This window comes from Balearica regulorum, chromosome 14 (genome assembly GCF_011004875.1).
Source record: "Balearica regulorum gibbericeps isolate bBalReg1 chromosome 14, bBalReg1.pri, whole genome shotgun sequence".
NCBI lineage: Eukaryota > Metazoa > Chordata > Aves > Gruiformes > Gruidae > Balearica > Balearica regulorum.
In genome coordinates, this window is record NC_046197.1 from 12,193,994 (window position 1) to 12,207,170 (window position 13,177).

At 38.4% G+C, this 13,177-nt stretch overlaps 1 protein-coding gene across 6 annotated transcripts in view; it reads left to right on the forward strand.

Annotated features, from left to right (window-relative positions):
- The window catches only part of RNF145 (ring finger protein 145), a 54,425-nt gene that overhangs the window by 15,426 nt on the left and 25,822 nt on the right, over positions 1 to 13,177 (forward strand). For all 6 annotated transcript variants that reach the window (XM_075767034.1, XM_075767035.1, XM_075767036.1 and 3 more), the window contains 2 exons: positions 913 to 1,126; positions 12,802 to 12,910. In XM_075767034.1, the coding sequence (XP_075623149.1) occupies positions 913 to 1,126; positions 12,802 to 12,910 (323 nt within the window). The remainder of the gene's footprint in view (positions 1 to 912; positions 1,127 to 12,801; positions 12,911 to 13,177) is intronic.

Below are 13,177 nucleotides of genomic sequence, written 5' to 3' on the forward strand. Positions count from 1 at the left end.
GAGTCAAGATACTTATTTTTATTTCTAGTCTGCGGAGCAGGGTGCCAGGCATCTAACACCAGTCAGAATGCATCAAGTGTTCCTTTTTTATAGTAACTGTAGCTGATTGGTGTTCTTAAACTTCCTTATCCACCTTTCACCCGCCCTTATTATACATACGCATTTTACTTTGTTTCAGACATTTGGGGAGGTCCTCTAATTAGCATGCTCATTATTCACAAAGGGGTGTACATTTTAGTATTATAATCAATACAGATTTGCTGAGGATACACTATTCCTTGATACTATTCCAAGGCTAGATATATTTTGTATATACTTAACAATAAGGAAAGAATACTTTGAAGGGTCCTATTGTTCTAAATCCTTGGTCCATTAAGAGGTCCTATCCTGGTTACTATAGTTTCAGAACATACCGTCAAGGATACTTGAGATGGCGTATACTTAGTATGATCTTAACCCTATTTTTCCTACATCAGTTATATTGTTTGAGAGGTATAGGAATAGCATTAAGCTAAGTGGAGATAGTCTCTGAATTTTGTTGGTGTTTGCTTTCTAAAGCTTACCATGTTAGTGTTTCTGTAGTACCTAGTACATCCAGGTCTTTTGACTGGGGTCTTGGATGCTAAATTAGTGCAAATAAGAATTAAGGTTTATTCAGTACACACCCTTTGACCATTTTTATTATGTCATTAACCTGCCTTCCCCCCCCCCAGTTCCCCATTTTACAGTATCACCATGGAAAAATTGCTAGCAAATTGACCTTTCTGTAGCAAAAATAGAAGCTGTCCTCCTGGATTCGTTCAGTCATTTGTGGCCACACAGGAAGCCCCATTCATATGATCACAAAGCCTAATAGCTGTTTGTACAGTGAGATTGATCTGATTACTCTTCTCTGTCTTATGCTATTTACAGTCTGCTGCCAGTTCACAGAAAGGGAAGAGAATGGCTGCAAAGGAGAAGCTGGAGGCAGTATTAAACGTGGCCCTGAGGGTCCCAAGCATCATGCTGTTGGATGTCTTGTACAGATGGGACGTCAGCTCGTTCTTCCAGCAGATCCAAAGAAGTAGCCTGCACAACAACCCTCTCTTCCAGTACAAGTACTTGGCCCTTAATATGCATTATGTGGGTAAGTGTACATGTATTCAAGAGAAAACCCTAATGTAGTAAATACCTTTTTGTTTATTACAAGAATTTTAAGACTTTTGTAATAGCGTGATAATACATTGATTACAACAAATAGCACAAAATATATTGATTACAGTTCTGCTTCAGGGACTGTTTACGTTAGCAGTAAAGAAATCTTGTCTGGGGTCTTCTACTGAGCTTTGTTATTTAGTCTTGATATGTAAAAGTGGTGTCTGGAAACACTGTTGATGCCCTGAAAGCATAGCACAGTGACTTAGGCCTGTGTCTGACTGAGAAAGGTGCTATGAAATGCTGTGTAGATCAGAAGTATTGTAACTTATGTCATTGCCATTAAACAAGAGACTAGGGAAAAGGTTGCCTAGTTTGGACTGTGACCACAGCACCAGAAGGCTACTTTTCACTGCCACATGGATATGGCTCTTCCATTTACAACCTGATAAACCATATATATTCTGAGAGTGGATTAGAGCAGGTAACAAGTCCTTGTGTTACAGATAATGGACAAAATTACTAACACAGCTCAGGAAGCTGAGGTTTGAACCTTAGCCTGCAAGTCTAGCTCTGGAATGTTAGATGTCTGTTTTTAGGAGATGAAAGGATTGCTGTTCTGGGACCTGCTGTCCAGGTGGGTATGTGATTCATCTAGTGACTGCACATGGGGTTAATCAGGGATTGGATCCAGGCTGTTGAGGTTGATAGCCAATGAGTATGTGCATGAGTACTGCATAGCTTGGAGAGAAATGGCCAGCATGTAATTTTCCCACTCTGCAGTGTTTCTTCCTTGTAGATGGCTTAGGAGGATAAAGATGTACTGCAGTCAGCTAAAGGAAACACCCTTTAGTTAAGTAGTTAGAGGACTGTGTGTTTTTGAAGTACCGTGTCTAGGCTTTTAATCCTGACTGCAGAAGTGTTGGCATGTGACTTTTCTTTTTTAATCTATTAAGTGTCTATTGTCTAGAAATTATTTACTGCCATTAAAAACACGTGGCTTGCTTTCTTATGGCTCAACTATACTCATGCTGGGATAGCAATGTACTTTTAGTGCAAAAAGCTGGTGTTACAGTTCCTTGCCCTTTTCCTGTGCTTGTGGGAGAGAGTACTTGTTTGTTGCTGGTGAATGTGATGCAGGACCATAGTGCTATGTAACTACAGCTGGCTTTCTCATGCCCTTGTATGCACACAAGTACCTCTTAGCAATCAGTTTATCAGAACAGTTTCTAATACAGAACTACAAGTTGTGCAATTGGCTATCAAGATGTCAGTGGGTAGTTTCCAGCTGTGACTAAGCCCACCTTTATAGTCATTTGATAACTTTGTCCTTGATTGGGTACATTGAGATACACCAATAAAAAGCGCTACCGAGAGGGTAGGTATTGTTAGCAAAGTATTTATCACCTGGATGCCATTTTAAGTACTAGACCAGTGGATCCTGACTTTGTGCTCCTCATACAAGTGGTGCTTTTGTGTTGATGCACAGTCACTCAGCAGTTACTTTACTTTTTGCTGTTACAATATTGAGTGTCTGTACTTTTACCCATCCAACTGGTAGTTGCTGATCAAGAAGGGCTTCTAAATCATCAATCAAGTTGCTTGTTTTCAAAAATGTTCTTACAGTTTTCAGTGACAAAACTTGCTAGTACTTTTCAAATAAAGTTGATTTGTTTTAATTCCTTGGTGGTTGGTGGTTTTTTTTTAAGCTGTGTTAGTATGAGGCAAGGCTAAATCAATTTGTATGCCTACCCAAGATTTTATATAGATTTCATTGCATCAGTTTACAGTATAACCTTAATTAAAATGACGTAACAAAATATATGAATTGGATTTGTAAGGAAAACAAAGTACTTTTTCACCAGTTTGGGAAATTAAGGTTCTTTGAAGATATATTGGGGGAAATTAACCGCCAGTGTGTAAGTTAAATAAGTACCATGGATATATTTCAACATGCTAATCTGTTATATTTAGGGAAAAAATCCACTGTTCATATTTGCAATTAGGAAACATAGTACCAGCAAATGCTGTGGCAGCTTTGCAATGTCAAACAATCACTGAATTTCTTATATGGGCTATGTGAGATACCATATCAAAGAACTGCTTCTAGCAGCTTAGGAAATTAGATGCGTCTGTCTTGGGCAGGTGCTCAAGGAATGATTTGATAAGAGAGGCATAAAAATCAATAAACTCTACCAATCTTGGTATAGTGAACCTTTTCCTGGAACTAAGGATCCAAAGTTGGAAATTTGCTGAGAACTGGGGGTTACCAGGAATATCTTTTCTGTTTAAATGCACTTTTTCTTGCATCCATTTGATTTAAAATTTGAAAAGCCAATAGTTTTTGATCAAGTGATGTATGTTACAGTGTGATTCATGCTCCAGTTAGCAGTACTGAGAAACGTAATAAAAGCCTCTAGGATGCAATTTTTCCTTTGATAAAGCTTTTGCCTTTTATATCTTTTCATCAAACAGCCCTTATCTGCTTTAGCAAAGGAAAATATTCAGTCCTGTTAACTACTCAGCCACAAGTTCAACTGCATGAAATTTAGCTAAATATGCAGAAAGCAATGCAAACAGCAGAGATAAATTTCTGGTTAGAATTGTTGAATGTAAACAGATTAATTTCATATGGGAAAAATTGCAAAGTAATTGTGTTTGTGAACTTTATCTGTCAAATGATGTTATGGTTACTGTTTCGGCAGGCATGAAAGGCCTGTGAATGGTGTTCAGTAGTCTTCAATGTGTGCTTTAGCTCTTGGGTATAAAGTTTGTGTTATGTTGCTTTATTTCATGATATGTTTTCCTGCATATGAATTATCTTTTCGCATCACAATTAAAACTGTTTTTTACTTCTGAAAACTTTCCTAGATTTGTCAGGTGTGCTTAAAAAAAAAAAAAAAGAAAGTTAAGCAACGTTTGGGAATGTGTCTGGCTGAAAAAACTTTGTTCTGTATGTGTGTAAATTCATACCTGATGGTCACACAATCTCCTCAAGCTTAAAACTTGATTCATCAACCTAGTATCTTTCCGGAAGTACTTTTAGTACATCTTACAGGACATTTGCCAGATAATTCGTTGAAGACAATCTAAAATTACTAGAGATGCTTGGGATTAAAAGGAGTTGACCTGTGTACTTGATTTTTTTTTTTTTTTAAAATTTACCATATGTACTGGATATCTGTAAAAACAGACAATAATCAAATAAAATCGGGTTGCAACCTGAATTCAAGTGTACCTACTAGTGATATTCAATGAGAAATTATACTAAAAATAGTAAAAATTCTTTGGTACTCTAAAAGGAGTCACATGGAAGGTTTGGTTCTATAATTGGCTCTTTCATGCCATCTTTTTAAATACAAGAATATATGCATATATTTCTTTTCTTAATCAGTATTGAAAAATCCTGAATTACAAGCCTTATTTCCAAATGTGACTTGTGACAAAGTATGTTCTGTAGTTCTTCCTGGAGTGTTGAGGAGTATCTTGTCATTAAGTAGTATTGTCCCAGGACTCTTTCCCAAATACTCCAAGTCATCCTATTTAATCTTTTTCTTTTTTTTATAACCCATCCTGACAGTCTAGGTGAAGAGTAGCATGTGATAAATTTGTGTGCAGTGTGCTGTATTACCAGATATCATTCTGACAGTTGATGTGCTGTCTGTTACTGGGTATAAGGATCTGGGGGGAAAGAAGCTTAGAAAGCAAACCAGCTTCTTTGCCCATAGCTGATACATCTATAATGTGGTGTCATTAAGATTTCATTAAAATTGTTTTGGTAGCCTCTCCTTCAGGAAAGATCTGTACTAGCTAAAATGGCTTTCTAGCTCAAACCTCTGTTTAGGGTAGACTAGCATGCTGCTACTGCCAGACTTCAGTGTTTTCTTCAGCACCATAGAGTAGCTCTGAGAACAGTGTCACTTCTTTTTTTGCTGTTTTGATGAGGAAAGTAGAAACAGGTGAAACCATGTAATTTCCTCCTTTTGAAGAGCAAAGCAATGCTATTTGTGCTAACTGGTAAATACTCTGAGCTAGATGGGAAGAGGAGAGTCATGAGTGTAACCTGTAATCATAGCCAGACTTGGAATTTAAGTCACTGTCACGATAGAGGCACAGAATTACACTAAATACATGGTGTTTTCTTACCTAAAAATAAAAATAACAACAGTTCTCTATCTTAAACTGTATTCTTTGTCATTATAAAAAAAATAAATTCTTGGGAAAAACTAAGGAAACTTTAAATACTTGCCATAGGTGGAAGGTGCGTCATCTTTCACAACCCTGTTTGTAATCACAGTTTCTTGAACTGTGCAATTACTATCTTAATCGCTTGGTCACATCACTTGCTAGGTGTGAGCTACTTGTGAATGCTACCTTTAAAAGGGAGGCTTGAGGGAGGAGAAACCTTCCATATTTACTGCCATCCTGTGTTTGCTGATTGCTCTCTGCTTTAGTCTGCTCACTTTTCTTCAAGCTCTTGTGCATTAATTAGAGGATCTTTTACCTGGATTGCTTTTTTGTGGTGTTTTTTCTCTTAAGAGGAAAGATACAGTACTCTGATGCAAACACAGTAAAAAGTGCCATGTGAAGCTTCAATGTGAGAAGAAAGAAGCAGTCGGTTCATTCCAGAAACAAATTTCCCAGAATTGTGAGAAGAGGATGCATGACTAAATGTGTAAATGTACTTAATGCATACAAAGATGAAGTGCTGCTCAGATTCTCTGGGTTTGCTGTCCCATCTTTTCTTTCTTCTTCCTGCCAGCAACATTTAGATAAATGGGTAGAACTATTTTGTGAGTGTTACTATTTTAACCTGTAGCCGTTTTTAACCAAATGCAATTTTATGATTTGGACTTGGCCTTTATTTCTTAAAAAAATTACTTGCTATATCTTCATAATCTCTTCTTGGATAAAATGCTGTGGTTGGTAGACACAGAAGAGAGTATTCCATATTCAAAATACAGCATACCCTTTTTTTTTTTCTTTCCAACTCTAGAGGCTGCTGATTCCTATACTGCTTCCATAGTGCCATAGGCTTTTACTAAGCAGTTTTCTCAGCACGTGAATACTTTCAGGTAACTTTTCTGCATAGAGCTGCTATCTCTTTTTGGCAACCTGAATCACTTTTTATTTAAAAAAAAAAAAAAAAGCCAATAGCAGCTTGCTTGAAAGGAGATGCTTAACATTTTGAGGTTTGCTTCACTCTGAGTACCTGTCTCATGACCACATAGCAATTTGTGTTCATAATTTAGAATGCACTGTCACTGTTTATATTTTTACAGTTCCACTTCTGTGTTCTTTTCCAGTATTCTTCAGGTTCTCCGTGATTGTAATTAGTCCCAGAACTCTGATCATTAGGTATGCTGTATTATAGAAAGAGCCTCTGAATCATATGGCAGAACTAGAATCAAAAGTCCATTTTATTTGTTCAGACAATACTGCAAATCATAGAATCTTTAAGGTTGGAAAAGACCTCTAAGATCATCAAGTCCATCTCTGTAAGGAACTCGGTTCTTGGATTATTTATACTTAGAGTGCCCAATCTGTTATGTATTTAAAAATTTAAGGAACAGCTGTTGATACTGGTGGCAGTACCCCAGTAATGAGTAAATTGGTTTTTTGGCATTATTTTCACTGAGATGTGCAGATGTTGATAACAGGATTTCTGATCTCTGTTTATAGTTGCAGTGTGCCATGACTGCGTAAATACTAATTTCCTAGTGTGCAAGTATGTTTAGATGTGTGCTTTCTCAATTTAGAACTAGTTTTCCAACATATTTTCTGTAGGGCAAAATATTTACTATGTTAGCTCAAAGTATAAAACTTCTTGGAGTGAATAACATCTGTTTGGGCAGCTCTGGGTGGGAGGGTGAGGAAGAGGTGTACCTTGGCATTGCCATGCAAAAACATCACTCCCCAAAACCACAATACGTCTTAAAGCCCACTATGCTTATGCTGCCTTGAACAGGTATTCCTTTAGCAGTGGTGTGACAGGCTAGATGAAAGCTACCCTTTGTGGTGGTAGTACTCGTGTCTCGGTGGCTGCTTGAGACTGATTGGGATTTTGGCATTAAGTGCTCTCCGAATGGCTTGGCTTCTAACTTGATTTCAGTGGAGTGGATGTTGTGTGAGCCATGTGCTGGAGCCACCTTTGATGCCACCCGTTGTGCATGGCGGCAGAGGTTCTGTATGATGTTGCCTTTGTAACAAAGCAGATGAAGAACTGGTCTTGCTCTCAGAACGACAGCATAGCTGTCCCACTCAATTCAGAACACCCTGTTTGGCTGAGTTATCTTTCAAAGGGTACTTGATATGAATTGAGGATGTACAAAAGTTTTTTGTCTCTCCTTTTACGAGACTTAAAAATAAGTGGCTGTTGGGGTTCCTTCTGGGCTTGAGCTGGCCTCCAGTGAACAAGCCACAGAATCCTCCTGGTAACTTCTGCATCATGCCTTTAAGTACTGTGAGCTCTAAAATGTATCTCTTAAAAATCATCCACCCTTGAGACAGATGCTTTGGACATAGTTTATTAAATCTTTGTGTGAATTGTTGTGTAACAAGTCTGGTGGCTGGCTATCCTGAGAATTATACACACTGAAAATAAAGGTGCCAATTGTTGTTATAATACTTCTGCTATATCAAATACTGTCTTTCAGAAGTCTGTCCTGTGTTATTGATACTTTCATGTTATGGCCAGATAGTCTTCTGAATAAACTGAAATGAGGACAGTCAAGGCTGAAATGAAATGGCTCATTAGTGCCCCAATCCTGCATGGAACTGGGAGACGCATGCGTTTTGATGGTATTCTGTGGTACACCAACTGCTGCTTTGCAAGTCATTGCAGGATGGGCCCTTGACTCTCAGAGAATATAGGGGAGTGGGAAGTTCCCTATTAATTAAATAGGGAATTGCCCCCAAATTAATTTCCTGGTAGAATCCAAGCAATTGTGCTATTACTTCCCAGCACTGAAAGATTTGAATTCTTCACTTTATAGTATCCAGCATAAACAGCTGGTTTTCTTTTAGGGGCAACATTTCCTTGGCAAGCCTCTGCAGAAACAGTATCCAAGAGACAGTTTGGTTTTATTAAGAAATGTTACGAACTCTTTCATGTGCAGAGTTCTCATTTTTAGACTAAACCTGCAGGAAACTTTGGGTAATAATGTGAAGTGGACACAAGGGATCTGTAATCATGCAAATGAGCACTAAAATGTTTAATGAAGAGGATGGGTTGCAACTTTGATCGTGCTCCAGAAGCCTCTGTTGTATGCAGCAATGTCAATAAAACTCAGACACCTGAGTCTGCAAAGAGGTAATATGGGGTGAGAGAAGCTGGGAAACACCTTGGTGGTACAAAAAAAGAGAGAGATTGCTGAAAGGCAATCTGTAAGCTGCTGCTTAGTGTAACAATGAGCATTGCACAGCGAGAGGTTTTCATCTAGCTGAATCAACAAGTTGTAAATGAGGTCATGAGCTAGTTAATATGTATGTTCTTGTCTAGCAATGTTTAACCTAGGTTTTCTGCTTATTATTGCTTTCACAGTTTATTTTCTTCAGTGGGGCCTAAATCTTTACCATCTTGCTGCAGAGACAGTAGAAGTTCTCTGCTTCCTTGTGCTCCTGAGTGGTGGGTCTGTGTATTTGTAAGGTTGGCAGAATGGGTCTTCTATAGTGCTTCTTACAGCTGGAAGCCTAACGGTGCAATTCTGTTTCTTGGTGGCCTAGCACTAGGGCACTACTGTATTCAGGAAAGAGTTTATTCTCTTGTCTTTATCTTTTTTTTTTTTTTTTAACATGTGTTAGAATGGTTTCTTTACCAGGGCAGGAATTGGGCTTCACTGACCCTGCTGCTTACACTTAAACAGAAGTGTACTTGGTGAGTTACAAGGGACAGTACACCAATTGTTAAGAGTGATGATAGCATGCATGGCCTAAATCAAGGGAGGGGAGTGCTCGATGAAGACTAGAACTCAAAGCTTTGAATGGAAGTGGGTGTTAGTTACTGTTAACCCATGTCTAAAGGTTACCCAGTCAGATCACTGTTTCTCAAACTGTAAATCCTTGTGCATAGAGAATCTCTCCAAAGGGATGTATGTTCCCCACGTCATGTTTTCCTCTGACAGAGGAGGTGCAAATGGAAACAGAATGTAATGATTTAGATGAGAAAGCTGCTGTGAGAAATTTCATTTCCTGGCTCTTTGTTTTGAAGTAGAATCTCATTTACGCCATACACTAATTACATCATTTGTCTGGGTGAGAACAAAGGGAATAGAATATTACTGCTAGTATGTCTGAATTTGAACTCATCTTTCTTTTCTTCTGCAATGAGACAGTTTGGTAATGAATTATTTGCCCCCCACCCCCCCTTTTTTTTTTTTTGGCAGAGGCATTGTTGATAAAAATGAGGTTGGTACCACTTTGGGAATAGGGCCTCTGCAGCAAAAATGCAAATACTGCAGTATGAAGTGTGTCGAAATCTCTCTCTTATCAAGTCACAAGAGGAAATTGTAAGTAAGAGTGAAAGGGAACTATGGTAAATGTTTCTCCCTCTCTTCAAAATCTAATGATTAGAAATGGCTGCTTCAAAGTGAACACTTAAATTCCAGCCCAAACTCAAGAGCGGTGGAGTTCATTGCTCAAGCTTCTGCAGTAACTTTGGCTGTCTTGTGCTGCTTTCCTGTGCAGTATTATAAGCATCTGTCCTGTTTTGAAGCCCTCTGTTTAAAAGGCACAGATGTGATCATAACCTTCTCATCTTTTGGTTTGTATGTAGACTTCTCTTTCACTCCTTCAATGTAGCTTACTATATTTTAGTTAAAGTTGTGATCATGTAAAGAATAATGATCTTAAATCACTTCTAAAATACTCCTGTGTAACACGGCTCTGTTGGAGTGCAGTTACTGCCCTCTAAAATGTCTTCCTTTTACAGAAATTATCCTAGCACTGCTCAAGTACATCATCATGTGGCCAAGAAGCAGGCTTTCATGTGATAGAATAAGGTAAAGAAGATGGCAGAGCTTAAATGCAGATGCAGTAAACAGGTATTCTTAGACTATTTATAGAGTAATAGAGGAATAAAAAACTGCATAATAAACTCCATTTAGTTCTCCACCTGAAGGTGACTCAGGGGCTACAGTGAGAAGGAAGGGTTTAGAGAGATTCGACTCGAGTGCTGGAATGATACGTGGTTGTGCCACGTGGGTTGTTCTGCAGGGAAAACTGTCCCTAACTAGGCAATCAAGCAGAGCTGAGGTGTTAAGAATGTCTGCAGATGGTGTGAGAGCTGTTGGAGCTGACTCGTGATACTCTGGTGTGCTGCAAACTAGTTAAATGTCTTCCTGGAGATTCTGCTGAGGAGTTCCTGCTCTTGTCATTGGTATATTCAGTGGAAGGAAGGTGTGAACAGAGAAGATAAATTCCATAAAATACAGGTGTTTGCTAAGAAGACTGACAAGGTAGAGCATCTGTGTTGTATTAACGAGAAGCATATTATTCTGTATAAAACAGATGCTAGAAGGAAACTGTTGTAGTGCTGGGTTTCAGGCCCCTTAAAAAAACCTCAAGTCACAGATTTATAGAATGGTTGGGTTGGAAGGAACCGTTAAAGGTTGTCTGGTCCAACCCCTTGCAGTGAGCAGGGACATCTTCAATTAGATCAGGTTGCTCAAAGCCCTGTCCAACCTGACCTGGAATGTTTACAGGGATGGGGCATCTGCAGCCTCCCTAGTTAACCTCTTCCAGTGTTTCATCACCCTCATGGTTAAAAATTTCTTCCTTATATCTACTCTGAATCTACTCTCTTTTAGTTTAAAACCATTACCCCTTGTCCTATTGTTACCAGCCCTATCAAAAAGTCTGTCCCTATTTTTCTTATAAGCCCCTTTTAAGTACTGAAAGACTGCAGTAAAGTCTCTGTGGAGCCTTCTCTTCTCCAGGCTAAGAGAACCCCAACTCTCTCAGCCAGTCGTCACCGCAGAGGTGTTCCATCCTGTAATCATTTCTGTAAATGATCAAATGGATACTGTACAGAAACTAGCGATGGTGACTTGGATGATACATTTTAATCAAAGCAACTATCAATTATTTCAGCTTTTGAAAAGGCACATCCTCAGACAAATATGCAACTTGTCACATCTACTTATTAAAGTACTTCAATAATTAAATATGTAAATTGTGTATTTGTATTTGTCTGTTGCCACTCGTGTCATCTATTATATCTGAATTGATCTTTGGCATACTGTGGGTCTGATGCATTTTCTAGGAGCACGTTGGGAGTTACGTTCTTGAAGACCTAACTATTGGTAGAATTTTACAGAGGTGGCTTTTTGAAGGTGGCAGATATTAAGTAGCCTTGAAATACTTCTGCATAAATATTGACTGACTCTGAAATTGTATCTTTTTCAAATATTGGAACATACTGTGTTCCCAGACTGTTTTATAGTAGCTGATTGTCCCGCTGCTTGTGAGTGCTTAATCTAGAGTTACATTCTTAAGTATTTTTAAAAAGCTCAGAGTATAAATTAACTCAGTTAAAAAGGCTGTGCCCGGTGTTGCTGAATAGATGGATGAAACTTTAAATGTAATGCGACTGGTATAGCTGTAAGTGTCAGGATAAGTTCTTCTATAGTGTTTTGTTCTTAGTTGCAGGGAAGTTGTTACCTGTTGCTGGGTTTTTTCCTAAATGGATTTTGGTGCCAGGTACTTAACCTGACTTTCAGAAAGAGCATGAGTGCACTGCATTGTGATGGAGAGGTTGAAAATACATATTAGAAAGGGCACCACGTGCTGGGTTTTTGACCTGCAGAGTTTGGGAAGGAGAAGAGGATGGGCATGTCCCATCCAGTTGTGGACTTCAAAGTACTGCTTTATTTAAGTATCTTAGTGAGTGCAGGTATGAAAACAAGGATCAGTATTCCGCTTGTTGGAGCGGCTGCTGAGCATCCAGGCTATATTTTTTGAAGAGTGAATCTGTATCTGCATCGGCTCTTTCCACAGTCTTACTAAATGCTAACAAGAAGTGAAGGAACTGCTGGTGTAAATGCCTACAAATCCTAGGCTGTGCTAAGTCTTGTCCTTGATTTATGCAACACTGATAGCTTGAATGTGCTTTAATATTGCTAGTATGGAGAACAGCCTGTGTGTCCCCATCTCAAATAGTGGACATGCAGAGTGTCTTTAAACCATGAAGGTATAGTGGAAGAATTAAAATGCGTAATGCTAATCAGCATGGAAAGGTGTTCTCTATGTCCTTTGCTTGAAGAAAAGGATTTTTTTACATCAATTGTCTGAATTTGTTGGATGGATAGGCTTTTTTCCCTGTGACATTGAAACTTGCTTTCGCTTGGAGGAAGAGGGATACCTAGGCCTGTTTTCCCTTTGTTACATAGGTTATGTTAATTAAGTCTTGTTAAAATACCGTGGATCTAGATTGTCATCTTACAGAAGCTGGTAGAGCTATTTCTGTCCCTGGGGAAAGAAGAAAAAAAAAAGTGGCAAGTTTTTTGTGCTTTGTGTTTTGGTGAGAGGGAAATGTAGTTACGTGAATTTTAAAACTAAATGAAAACAAAAGTGGTTAAAGATATCTGTATAACTTGAGTGTTAATTCATATTAAGAAATTTGGGATTAGTAGGGTTTTTTAAAATTTCAACCTCTGCTTTTTGTTGCAGGTTACATCTTAAGTGTTGTGCTCCTAACTTTACCACGGCAACACCTGGTTCAGCTTTACCTATACTTTTTGACTGCACTGCTGCTTTATGCTGGGCACCAAATTTCCAGGTAAGAATAAATGGATTAATTTTGTTAGCTTGGTTTGGGAATTAGAAAAATGGCTGATACTTTGTTAATATCTTGTATAAATGGCATAGATCTGGTCTTGTGGAGGCCTTTTTTCTATGTCAGACACTTAAATATTTCTTGCTGTTCTTTGCCTTGAAAAAGTTTACAGAATTAAATATGCAGTCAGGTAGTTATGATGTATTTTCATTGACTTAAAAGGAATTTTGTGCTACATTACACTAGAGTGTAATGCCCATTAATCAGAGA